General features: G+C 44.9%; 1 protein-coding gene across 1 annotated transcript in view; it reads right to left on the bottom strand.

Annotated features, from left to right (window-relative positions):
• LOC102086582 (urea transporter 2) overlaps positions 1–13,409 on the bottom strand; it is a 296,512-nt gene that overhangs the window by 7,469 nt on the left and 275,634 nt on the right. The window contains exons 3-5 of the mRNA XM_021284879.2: positions 4,742–4,933; positions 2,550–2,739; positions 1,945–2,073 (exon numbers count right to left, since the gene is read on the bottom strand). Coding sequence (XP_021140554.2) covers positions 1,945–2,073; positions 2,550–2,739; positions 4,742–4,907 — 485 coding nt within the window. The 5' untranslated portion in view covers positions 4,908–4,933. The remainder of the gene's footprint in view (positions 1–1,944; positions 2,074–2,549; positions 2,740–4,741; positions 4,934–13,409) is intronic.

Raw genomic sequence — 13,409 nt, forward strand, 5'->3', positions numbered from 1 at the left:
ATGAGGCCCAGAAAGGATGTGGAAGAGAAAGGACAGGTCCCATCCTTTATGGCAATAGACTATGTTTTGCTTCTTCCAGCCAAGCAGCCAAGCTTTCCTGAGTGAGCTGAGCAGCTCTTATGGTCAATGTCCAAGAAACAGTGGACATTGCACAGTTTACAAAAATTCACTTTAAAGACTTGAATTTCAAAAGAAGCAGCCTTTCAGTCCTAGAAAGTCATTAAGCTGTTTCTAATAAAAAACCCACCCAAATTATTTGGCATTTCAAAAGCAACATCTTGTGTCCTGTTGTGTAGATACTATCAGTGGAAAAAAATGCTTTGTTCTCCCTGTATAATCTCAAATGAAGCCTATTCTTTTATGAAATATTTGGTTCCCAGAGTAGTTTACAGATTTCCTTGCTTGTAGCTGTGGGAGAAAAATCAGCACTTCAGTGAAAATAGCGTTCTGATTTCTGTGCTGAAATACAAAGCTTCTGTCAGTTATATATCTTGTCAGGAAAAGAGGAAACAATTAAAGAAATGCTGACTTCTAAGGCTGAAATTCAAAGTAACAGTTGAAAAAATCACCGAAATGTCTAATTTCAAAATGTTTCAGCTCTACTCTCAAGTCTTGTGAACTGAAAGAATGAAGAGAAGTTTGAATAAAAAGCCTCAAGGAATTCTGGCAGACAAGTCAAACTGAACATTCCTGCAACATGTCCTGGGTTTTGTGAGGTTGTTACAAAATGACCTTTGCTGAGAGTGACTAAAGAAATAAAATACATTAAAAAAATCTGATTTTAAAAGCAGTGAAATTCAATAACGACCTGTATCTTATCTCTAACAGTGATTAAAGTGTGACTCTTGAATTAATTTCAGTTAAGGCTGTTAAACAGATTCTGCAGTGCTGTTAGAGTCCACATTTAGGAATGGTAAATTTAATCCTGACAGGACACTGTCTGGCATTCAGGGTTACTTGAGGGAATTCATTTTACTCATGTCTGGTTGCGTGTCTGAGAGGGAAAAGATTTAATTCAGCCCAAGGCAGAGTGTAGCGTTGGTTCAGCGCCTGGGTGAGGAAGAACCACTGTGGTGCTGGGCATCATGACATCTACCCTGAATGTCTCCCGCTGATGAGGGACATTTGCAGAGCACTGAAGTGGGTTGCTTTGCCCATGTGCTATAATCAGCATTTTCTGTGCACTTGACCTCCCACTAATGTGTCTTACAAGCCCTGTGCATCAATGAATACCACTTTCCAATGTCACCATGGCTGGAGGTGCTGGTGTAGGGCACTGCAGCGTGGGCAGCAGGCTGAGGGAGGTGAGTCTCTCCTTCTGCTCTGGTAAGAACCCCCTGTAGTGCTGGTCCAGGTCTGGGTCCTCAGCACAGGACACACATGGACCTGCTGGAGAGGGGCCAGAGGAGCCACAGAAATGATCCGAGGCTGGAACAGCTCTGCTGGGAGGACAGCCTGAGAGAGTTGGGGTGTTCAGCTGCAGAAGACAAACTTGGGAGACCTTATTGTGACCTTCCCATACTTCAAAGGGGCCTGTGAGAAAGATGGGGACAGACTTTTGAGCAGGGTCTGTTGCAATAGGACAAGGGGTGATGGTTTTAAACTGAAGGAGAGAGATTCAGGCTGGACATGAGGAAGAAATTGTTGTCCCTGAGGGTGGTGAGAGCATGTCCCAGGTTGGCCAGAGAGGTGGTGGATGAACCATCCCTGGAGACATCCCAGGCCAGGCTGGACGGGGCTCTGAGCAACCTGAGCTGGTGAAGATGTCCCTGCTCATGGCAGGGGTGGCACTGGGGGAGCTGGGAAGATCACTTTCAACCCAAACCATCCTGTGATTCTATGATTCTACTCCTGGCACCATGGAACTTCCAATGTGTTTAAGCTGTATATAGCAGGACTCCTCGTCCTCTGAGAATTGTCCCTAGGAAGAGAAGTGACACTTACCAGGACATCGATATAATTGCCACAGGAGGAAGAAGCCACCAGTAGTAATCCCCTTTGTCAGAGTAAACGGCCATGAGCAGTCCCACCAAGATCCCGTTATAGCCGTGCAGCCCAGCTGCAATGGCTGATCTGTGATGGAAAGGAAAGATTGCAAGGTAGCAACATGCGCTGAAGTTGGCCTGTCAAAGGGACACCCCAAAATGCAATTTATAGGTGCTCTTGTGGTGAAGGGAGTGTAGAGAAGGGACAAAAAAGCAATGAAGTTGCTTCCGTATTGCATTGCATTGCTTGTGTGGAGGGGAAGAGTTTGGAGGCTGTTGAGTGATGATAGTCCAGGGGGCTCCTTGTGACCCGAAGGACCTACATGGTTGTGACAATGGTTATAAGAGAGAGGCAACTGCTCTCACAAAGACAGCCAACCATGGGACAAGCCAGTTCTTCCTGGACCACAGCTCTGTCCTCACCTTACTTCTTATAAACCATCCTTAAGGAAAACAGTCTGCTGCATCTATCATACACAAATGTGGGGCTGTCACCCATAAGCAGGTTCCTGACACCATAATGATCCGTTTCTATTAAGTTCCCAAACACAAGGTACCACCTACCTGTCCTGACTGAGGGCCAATGCAGTTAATGTTGACACAGTTGTTCCAGTACAGCCTGTGAGCATCCACCAAGGGTTCTGGATGAAAAGCCCCACTAAAATGATCAGCCCACTGAGAGGGTTGTTGACAAACAGCACCTGAGAGGTCCCTCTCAAGATCCAGTCCACCAGCTGAAACATTAGGGGCTTATCTGTAGGACATGAAATAAAAATGCTGGTGATCAAGCATCATTTCAGCAGGATTCCCTCAAAGCACACTCATCTCTACAGTTATTTTCAGGACATGGAATAGAAATGATGTGTCAATGGGACAGTAAAACCACTCTCTGATTTATTGCTGTCTAAGCATATTTTGCACCTGGCACTCAAAAGTCTAATAGGGATGGACGGGACACTGCTATAAAGTTCATGGAGGGATTAATAAAAAAGTAGTTTATTTATGGTGGTTAAAGAGTAGTCTTTCTTGCATGGCAAGTTGCTTAATATTCCAGTATGAATTTAATGAGAAGGTAGTCCATTTTTGATGTACAATTCAGATGCACAGAGGGACTTATGCAGAAACTGAAACTAGTTTGTATGTGGATAGAGAGCTATGAAAAGGAAATTCTTTTGCCATTTTATAGACCCAGAACATGAAGGTATACTGTGGATAGGAGATGAGGTCAGACTGTCACAGGTGTCTAAAAACGTACTTTAGGAACTGAATAACCTAAATTAAGAGAATGATTATTACAACTTGGACTATAAGAGCTACTTCCAAAGGAAAAAGAGCCTTTGCTGTTTATAGAAGACTATTGAACCCAGATAGAGCAAAGGGGCACCAATCTTGGCTGAGTGCAGGGATGTGCATGGGGCTGAGGGCAGCCTGTCTAAGGGCATCCATGTAAAGTGCTCCTGATGGTCTCCATGGGCAGAGAATGGTCTTGTAGCACTGCAATAACGCTTGCTGCTGATTCTTCTACTGCATATTGAATTAAGGTTACGTTTTGCTTTGTGATGCGAGTAGCTTAAATAAAGGATCTCTGAAGAGCCAAGTACCAATCTGCATCTCTTCAGCATCCCTGGGAGACCCCTCCCAAGAGGCTGGAGCACAAGGTGAGGGATGGCTTCACAAGCATCCCTCAGGCTGTGTGTTGTTGGGGAGCCAGGCAGTTACAACCAGGGAAGAGTGAACTTCTCAGAGGAAAACAGACTTTTCTGGAATAATCATTACTAATGTTTGGTGTTGAGCTATGAAACATATCAGCAATACTCTTGGTTTTAGACACAAGTATTAACTGTAAGTATTCAAATATAACTGATGGGCAGTGGTCAGAGCTTTTCAGGACATTGAGTAAGAAAAGCTGTCTACCAAGCATGGACCAAAAAAGCAAAGAGAAAGCAGGAGAAGATGATCCCCTGTGTCTGGGGACCACACTACCAGCCTGCTGACCTCCCTGCCTGGAGGCATCTCAGCCCACGTCCTCCACCAACAATAGGCACTGCACAAACTGGCTGTACATGGCTGGCTCTTATTTCTCTCCTGTGCCTGGAGTTGTACTGCTAATGAATGTAGCCTTGACAGAGGACCCACAGTCTTACAGAGCCTCGCAAAGCCCGAAATCCCTAATAATTCTGAGTAACGCGGACCATCTGCTCATGTATTGTTCCTGTCTGGACAGTAAAACTTTGAGATCAGTGCTTGCTTTGTATTTTATAGCAACATGACAGCCACAGTGCTTGTTGCTCCCCCAAGGCTGGTAATACAAGAGCCTTTGCCCACACAATCAGGAGTCAAGTCCCCTTCATCAGCCCACACACACAGACGAGGAGATGGTTGCTGATCCAAAGCACTTAAAAACACGACTAAATCCCCAGCCCTGATGCATGATTCTGGGCACCGCTATAAGGAACTTGATGCTAATGTCACATAACTGATTAAGTGTAAAAGACGTCTTCTGCCTGTGCTAAATTGTGCCTGCAGTTATGGTAATGGCAAGAGGATGCAGTGAGATCACCTTCCTGAGAAGAATATGATTTGGGTTAAGAGGCCAGAAGTTTGCAGTGAGCTTGGACCCCACCGCCTCTGTTCTGCCTCCGAGGATGAAATGGCCTCTCTACTCCTTCCCAAGCACTGGAAGTTCTGTTGACAAAATAGACATTCCCAGCTAGCTCTTCCTGGTCAGAGAGCCCCAAACACGTCCCTCTGCTTACTTTTAATCCACTCTCCATATTCTTTCATTTCTCCTGCGAGGTACCCGAAGACACGGTGGATCTGATTTCCACTTCTCCCCAGCAGGTCCTGGGCTCTTGGCTGCTGCTCCGTGTACAACTCCCTCTCTCCGGGATGTTCAGCCACAATGACCTCTCCAAGATCCATCTCTTTTGGGTGGTGAAGAGGGGTAACTGTAAATCACAAAGTCCATGCGTTAGAAAATCTCTTGGGTCATACCATGGCAACATTCTGCTGTACTTTGGAGCCCCATGGTGATATCCTTTTTCAAATATGGGGTGTTTGATGGAGAAGGGACCTGCCCGAACCACTGCTGAGAGTGGTGTGTGCTGGTGGCTGAGGCAGTAGTGTCTCCTCTGGGGAACGAATGGCAGATGACCCACTGCTGTCATGGAAGCTGTTGCATTGAGCTGCGGGGACAAAGAGGGACCTGATATAGGTGCACTGCAACATACCCCCCTTACTCTATCTCCTGATGTGACCAGCTGCTGGTTGGACAAGGGACATAACCTTTGCCAGGTAATGGAGTGGTAGCCACATGTACTTGCAACTACCAAGGAAGAAACCTGCGGATGTTTGGCCAGCAGCAAACTGGAGTGAAGTAATTCAAATTGCAAGTACAGTAGCAAACAGCATGAGACAAGAAAATATCAGATCAGACACTGAAGCCTGTATCCTTTTTGATGTTTTGAGCTTGAGCATTTATATAACACAGCAAATCTATGGCCTTTCTATGCTTCTGATTCCACATCCACCTTTGATAGACCACCAAGAACAAATTGGGGTAGCATCAAAGTATTGCACAGAAGTCAGCATCCATGTGTGGTTTTAGAAAAAGATAAGCACCTTGGTTCAGGACTGTGTGCTCTTTAGTTAATAAATGAATATCCAGGGAGGATATGGACTTAATGAACTCCTTATTGGAGTTGTAGGACTCTGTTCATTAAAATGTCCATTAAGATGTAAACCCCAGTGAGTTACACTGCTGGTTACACCTGCAAAAATTCCACTCTGCTTTTTCGGGGAGTTTGGCATTGGCTGGTCTGTGGTTTTGCTCTAATGATTTTGGAGAAGTGTGGCCAGGTTTCTAGGTGTTGCCCAAACGCGGACCGTGTTGTCGAGGGCTTGCCCCTTGTTTCGTGGAATATGGGCACCACCTTCTGGTAGGAGCCTGTTTTTTAGTAGCTCAAGCAGTCTGGCTGTCAGTGTTAAAGCCTTCACCAGCAGGACAGGCGGCGAAGGGATGCCTGGCTGGAGTGAAGACTGTTTTGCAGGGTTGAGCACTGACAGGTGGGTCTGTAGCTCTGAATACCACAATAAGAGGGTCCTTGAGTGTTTAAGAATGTTTTCCACTCAGCCCTGGCAGCACAATGCTAAGTGCAGCCCTGCAATTGTGTTGTGCATCACTCATTGTCCGGTGCTTTGGCTCTCTCTGCCGGCAGCTCATCCCTGCCGCAGCATCAGTTTGTGGTGACCTTCACCTGCCAGCGTCTGTCCAGGGCTGGATGTATGGGCAAGTGATGCTGTTATGTGTCACACTAAAAACGAAAGCTAAACAACACCCATGAGCACTGAGGAGTGGCTAGGGGGCCTGTGGGGGTTCAACCTGGAAAACAGGAGGCTGAAGGGAGATCTTCTCACTCTCTGAACTGCCTGAAAGGAGGTTGGAGCCAGGGGGGGTCGGGCTCTGCTCCCCAGGAACAAGTGACAGAATGAGAGGAGACAGCCTCAAGTTGCACCAGGGGAGGCTGAGGTTGGATCTTGGGAACAATTTCTTCCCAGAAAGGGCTGTTGGGCATTGGAACAGGCTGCCCTGGGCAGTGGTGGAGTCACCATCCCTGGAGGGGTTGAACGGATGAGTTGACTTGGTGCTTAGAGACAGAGCTTAGTGGTGGGCTTGGCAGTGTGAGGTAATGAATTTGATGACTATAAAGGTCTTTTCAAACCTAAATAATTCTATGATTCAGTTTGATTCTACTAAGGGGGAGAAGGGGTACAGAAGGTATTGAACAGTCTGGAAGACTGGATGGGGTTGTGCAAGGAGTAGGTGCCCATAAAACATTACTCACAAGTGTCTTATGGGGTTGTGTGCAAAGATGTTCCAAGGTTGTGCCCAACTGCACTTGGTGAAGAACAAGCAAGGAGCAAAAGAAGAGAGCAGGCTTATTGTCCCTCTTTTTTTAAAAATTTATTTGTAATCTGATTCTGGCCAGAAGCTGGGTCCAGTCCCTGGTTTCAGCTCGAGACAGCCATGGTGACTGTTATTTTTGACTAGTTTCTTGTGGCTAGCCAGTGGGACACTGATGTAGAGAACAGTGGGCAGGAGTTTCCTTTCTCCTCCTATGCGTGCTTTAAGCTGATGGAATTTGAAGCTGCCATATATTGTGAATTTTTACTGTGAGTGAGGAAAAGGCCAAGTCCTACTGGAAAAAACAGGTATTTGTGCCTGAATTAATCCCATAGACCCAGGCTGTGTAAGATGCATCATTGCCCTGGGCTTCCTGGTAGTCAGTGTAGCTTTGAGCATCTTCAAACAGAAATCAACCCATCTCAGCTCAGAACTGCTCTCTGAAAGTTCCTGTTCTTCCCATTAACAGCTCAGCCTTGTTCCAGTGAAACACCTGATGTATTTTGGGGAAAGACACAGAGTCTGCAGTCAACAGCACGAGCAGAGAAGAGACTCCAGAGCAAAGCCAGGCTAGCACTTGGATGTCATAGAGGATGCTTTCCCTTCAGGGCTTAACATTCACGTTTAGGAAGTGCGGCTGGTATCAGAGAATGAAATTCAGTGTTTCCTATTTTTTTTTGTTTGGTCATGGTCTTTCTAGAAGAAGTCTCCAGAGAGTTTCATGAGTGGAGTTGGCCTCAGGCAACTGTAGTGGATCCACATAAAGGAGACTGGAGCATCTCTTAGGATCATGGAGTCTTGGGGAAGCATCAGTAAAGAAAGGTTACTGGCCCCTTTGCTGTGAGCAATTTTCTCCACCAGCAACAGAGTGCAGTTGTTGCCAGGAGGGAGGATAAATACCGAGTGGTTGTGTCTATGTCTTCATAGCACCTGAAAATCTCATGCTCATTTTAAACCTCACCAGGAAAAATTACTTTTGGGATTTACAAAGCAGAAACATCATTGCAGAGCTTCTAAAGCCTGTATTTACATGACTGCACTGCTCAATTCCCTCTGAAATTCAGATGTGGGAGCTGTATATTTTTAAAATTCTTGTCCTTGCTCACATCATTTAACTGTTAGGGGTTAAGTGCAAAGAAGTAATGTGAGAGCCCTTTGCAGTCAATACAGAGAGAGGCTTGTGTCTCCAGAGGGTGATTCATGTCCCTTTTTTTACATACCTGCCTAAGATGTGAAAAAAAGGGTGTCTCTCTTTCTCTTTTCACCAGCTGCAGAGGGAGCCTGGTTGCTGAGCTTCTAAAGGGCTATTTTCAGGCAAGAGAAATTCCAGCCTAAGAGGGTTTTGCCAAGGTCAACCTTGAAGTTTATGGAAGTGGGATCTGGGGTCCCAGGCTAGTGCTTTAAATCCCTGAGCCATCTGTAACAGGCCTGTAATCTGCATCAAGAAGGGCATCAAAGCTCTGGGGCTAAGAGAAAAAGAAATTACAGTCTCTTCCTAGGATTCCTGTTTGCTGTCTCAGAAGCAAACTAAATCTCTGCTTGGAAGGGAGCACACTCACTGACTTCAGATGGGAAGGCAACCTGGGACGTGACTAGAGGAGATGACTGAAGAATTACTGATATTTTGGGGGAAAGAGTAGTGCAAAAAAGAGATATTGGGATGCTGAAATTATCTATACTGCCACCGTGACTAATTATGCGGGTTTACAGCAGAGGAGCTCAAGGCGCTACAACAGCTAGAGGAGGGGTCTATGATGGGTACAGTGATCCCTGAAGGAACGTCAGCCTGGAAAAACACTATTTCTTTGCAGTGAGCACCTGCCAGTCAATAAGCTTTCGGTCAGTGGTACAGGCTCTGTGAATAACAAAGAAATCATTTGAACAGTTAACTAATTAGGGCTAATGAGTGCCTGAATCACTTATGGCACAACTAGGGCTGATGGGGAATTCCTCGAGAAAAGGGCCTTTTTGTCAGTAAACACTGCTTCATCTGTGGTGATGAGCTGTCCTGCTTCTTACGAAAATTTTTCAGACTGCAGTCTGTTGGTTAGGGCTCATCTCTGGACCTACATGTGCTTGCTCATAGAATCGTAGAATGTCCTGAGTTGGAAGGGACCCACGAGGATCATTAAGTCCAGCTCCTGTCCCTGCACAGGACACCCCAGAGTTCACACCATGTGTCTGAGGACGTTGTCCAGTCTCTTCTTGAACACTGTTGGTCTTGGGGCTGTGACACCTCCCTGGGGAGCCTGTTCAGTGTCCGCTACCTCTGGGTGAAGAACCTTTTCCTAATGTCCAACCTAACCCTCCCCTGGCACATCTTCCTGCCGTTCCCTTGTGTTCTGTCATTGGTCACTAAAGAGAAGAGTTCGATTCCTGCCCCTCCTCCTCCCCTTGTGATGAAGCTGTAACCATGATTAGGTCTGCTCTCAGTCTCCTCTTCTCCAGGCTGAACAAACCAAGTGACTTTAGCTGCTCCTTATACTTCCCTCCAAACCCTTTACCAACTTCGAGGCCTCCTCTGGACACTCTCCAGTAACTTAATATATTCTCCTTTGTACTGTGGTGCCCGAATAATAAAAAAGAACAGAGTCTTGTATTTTTAAGCCTCCCAGAGTAAGCACTAGGATTTTCTTTGGTGTGTGTTGCTGGAAAAGATGTTCCCAGTGTAGCACCTTCACACAGCCTGCAGTGCTCTGGTGGCCTCATGAATAAATAGACAAAACAAAAACCACAAGGCAATACAGGTCCCCCCTTTCTTCCACTATCATTTCAGATGGAAGTCAAGCTGTCTCAGCTCAGAAATGCCCTCTGCAATTTCCTGTTCTTCGACATAGGAGTGATCGGAAAACAACTGACCTCAAGGGATGTGGTCTCACAAGGCCCTTCAAAAGAAAAGCACGTTGGCCTCATAATAAACCAAAAAGAAATAGAAAAGAAATATAGTGAGCAGCTAGAGGGCAAAACTTTGGGATGGTGACAGAGTACTTGGCTGAGTTTGTAATGACTTTGCCAAGCAAAGCTCTACCAGGGATCAACCTGTGACACAAAACACCAAATGAACAAAACAAGGCATTTCAGAATAGTCATTGAGGTTGTATGCAATCCAATTGTATCAAAATGCTTTACCACAGATCTTTAAAGTAGAAAAAAAAAAGAAAAAAACAACCAACAAAACAATCCACACAAAAGGGAAAAAATGCTCAAGTAAACTTGTTTCCTATCACAGGCATCAAATGAAGCCATGTTCCAGAGCAGCTCTGTCATATCTGTACAAACACAACCACCACACAATAGTTAGTAATCAGGATAGTTTAACTTATGGGGCAAAATATGACTCTTACATGCTTATTTAGATACTTGTATTTTATGGTGTTATCTTGGATTCTTTCTGTGTCTTCTTCTCCTAGTCTGTATGTAATGCAATATTTTGCTTTTCTCCAAAGTGACACTTTAATATGTCGCAATATCTCCCAGTCTGCCAAATGCAGGCACATAGTTTATTTAATGGATTCTCCCAGTGTTTTGCACAGAAGCTGTGCTGATACCATTTGTATGTGGAATGTGTGCCTATGCGTATATGATCATGAAGGAGGGTTTGCCTTGGATCTCCTCAATGATGTTTGTGGAGAAGGGTTCCTTTTGACTCCCTTTAACCACTGAAAAACTTATAGTTTTGGCAGTCTCTATGGTCAACATAGACTCATCATTATCATCTATTGGCAATTCACCCAGTTGGCCATACATCATTCTTGGAATGGTTTTCCTTCCCAAGGGGTCTGTCTCATCCTGTTAGTGGTACAGAGAGGTTAAAATGGGGCTTAGGTAGCTAACTGTGGGTTTCTCCAGTTTGAATGCCTATATCTGAGCAGTTTGCCTTGACTTCCACTGAAGAGCTGGTCAATATATGGATCCAAAGTATGATTCATCCCCTCCCATCCCACACAGATGAATCATGTCCTAAACTCTGTTGCATTTTCTGTCTATAATGGGAAAGACAGACAGCTCAGATGCACACAGCTGCACCGCATACACGTAGGGAAAAGGGTGATGAATCTCAACGAAGTGACTCTAGCAAGGTCATTTGGGAAATCTGTAGCTGACTGTGGTATCAAACAAAGACATGCTAATGTTTGAACCAAATGCCTAATAGATGAAGAATTTTCAAATGCTAACCGTTTTATTGTTTTTTAAATAATAAAAGTAGTCCGGCCAGGTAGATATTTTAAGACACAAAAGACCTGTTTTTCTGCATATGGTTTCAGTTATAAAACCAGAGAGGAAAACAAATAGAGAAAATATGAAATATAAAAACTGTCGCTTCTAAACAGAATGTTTTTCAAAGGTTTCCATGAGGTGTTGGCTGCTCAGCAAAGCAGACTGTAAAACAACTTTACAAGCCACATTTATTCTAAGAGTCCCACTTATTGAAGTACAATTCAAACTCTTGTTCTGCCGGCCAAGTTCCATAAATTAAACACTTGTTCAATAACACATACCTCTCCACTTGGATTCTCTGTTTCTTTTTGGCTTTGTGTGTCTGTGTCTCTCTCTCTCAGTATTTTTTTTTTAACCTTTTGCAAATGGAAACAAAAAAAAGGTTTACTTGTTTCAGGAATAGATTTTAGAAATAGTTGAGTAAAACAAGAATAAGGAGAGGAAAAATAAAACAGGTCAACTTTTTGATTCAGCTAACTAAAATGAAACCTTAATTCCATTATTTTACATCTTGGTGATGCAGATTTAAAAATAAGGCTAAAAGTCTTATTGCCATCTTCCTGACTTTCACTTTGACACTACCTTCTGTCTTTCTCCTTCATGTTGACCATGAGCTACATGTCTTCAATCCTAGAACAGGTCATTGCTCTGTCTCATCAAGAAGGAAAATTTAATTTCTACATTCAGCTGACTTACAACACTGCCTCCATGTGCCAGAGATATATCCAAAGATCCCCTCCTGTGGCACAAATCTAAGATGTCCTAACATGAGCTCCAATGAAATTAATGCCTTCTTTAATACAGAGAGTAGCAAGGTGGGAATAATACAGCAAGAAATGAGAGAAAATCTCTGCTTTCTTGTTAATTCACGATGGAAACTTGGAGAAGTCAGGTACTGAGTGTCTCTCATCAATTCAGAGGTGACCTCCTAAATGAGGAAAATCCTTTTTACCCACCATGGTTATTCAACGACTTACTCTATAAGGTTTGAGTGTGACAGACATGGGCAGTCAAATGTGAATCAAGTTAGAGCAACCAGAGAAATTACTGTTCTTTGTTGGAAGTTACCTTCTGCCTGGCTGACATACTGTAACTGATGGGTGTGAAACAGAGGACAGGGAGGGAAATATGCTTTTAGGACATTTTAGTGTGAAAAAAAACAGATTTAATTTAGCTTCTGCTGAAGGTACTTTAGGCCATGGATTCCAGTATAAGTTGGGGAATGACCTATTAGAGAGCAGTGTAGGGGAAAGGGACCTGGGGGTCCTGGGGACAGCAGGATGACCATGAGACCACTGGGCCCTTGTGGCCAGGAAGTCCAGTGGTACCTGGGGTGGGTTAGAAGGGGGTGTTCAGTAGGTCAGAGAGGTTCTCCTGCCCCTCTACTCTGCCCTGGGGAGACCACACCTGGAATCTTGTGTCCAGTTGTGGCCCCTCAGTTCCAGCAGGACAGGGAACTGCTGGAGAGAGTCCAGCGCAGCCACCAAGATGCTGCAGGGAGTGGAGCATCTCCCGTGTGAGGAAAGGCTGAGGGAGCTGGGGCTCTGGAGCTGGACAAGAGGAGGCTGAGGGGTGACCTCATTCATGTTTACAGATATATAAAGGGTGAGTGTCAGGAGGATGGAGCCAGGCTCTTCTGGGTGACAAACAATGATAGAACAAGGGGCAATGGGTACAAACTGGAACACAAGAGGTTCCACTTAAATATGAGAAGAAACTTGTTCCTGGTGAGGTGGCTGCCCAGGGAGGTTGTGGAGTCTCCTTCTCTGCAGATGTTCCAACCCACCTGGACACCTTCCTGTGTAACCTCATCTGGGTGTTCCTGCTCCATGTGGGGATTGGACTGGATGAACTTTTAAAGTCCCTTCCAGCCCCTGAAGTTCTGTGATTCTGTGTTTCACATTGCAGTAAAGTTGGAACAGTTCTTTTCAGTCCCAAAGTCTGGAAACTGACCAAGAGACAGTGAGGACAACTACTCCTCCTGAGAGGTGATGGCTGAGGGTGATGATTACTTCTTAAACTGCCCACCCGATCTGCAACAGTTCGAAGAGTGTTTTGGACAAGGAAGTTTTCTAGTTTCTCCATGTGGCTGTCTAGGTGATGCCATGTCCAAAAAAATAGTGTAGACATGCACCCAAAAATCTGGTCTCTACCATATATTTTTGTTTCCTCAGCCTGCATACTCTTCCTCTGGGGTTGTCTGCCTTGTACAATCCATGTGGGGTTGGCAAAAAACCTACATTTTGGTGTGAAACACGCCACCAGTTTTGGTAGCTTAGTATGAAAGAATCAAACCCCTCTCA

This window comes from Columba livia, chromosome Z, assembly GCF_036013475.1.
Source record: "Columba livia isolate bColLiv1 breed racing homer chromosome Z, bColLiv1.pat.W.v2, whole genome shotgun sequence".
NCBI classification, from domain to species: Eukaryota; Metazoa; Chordata; class Aves; order Columbiformes; family Columbidae; genus Columba; species Columba livia.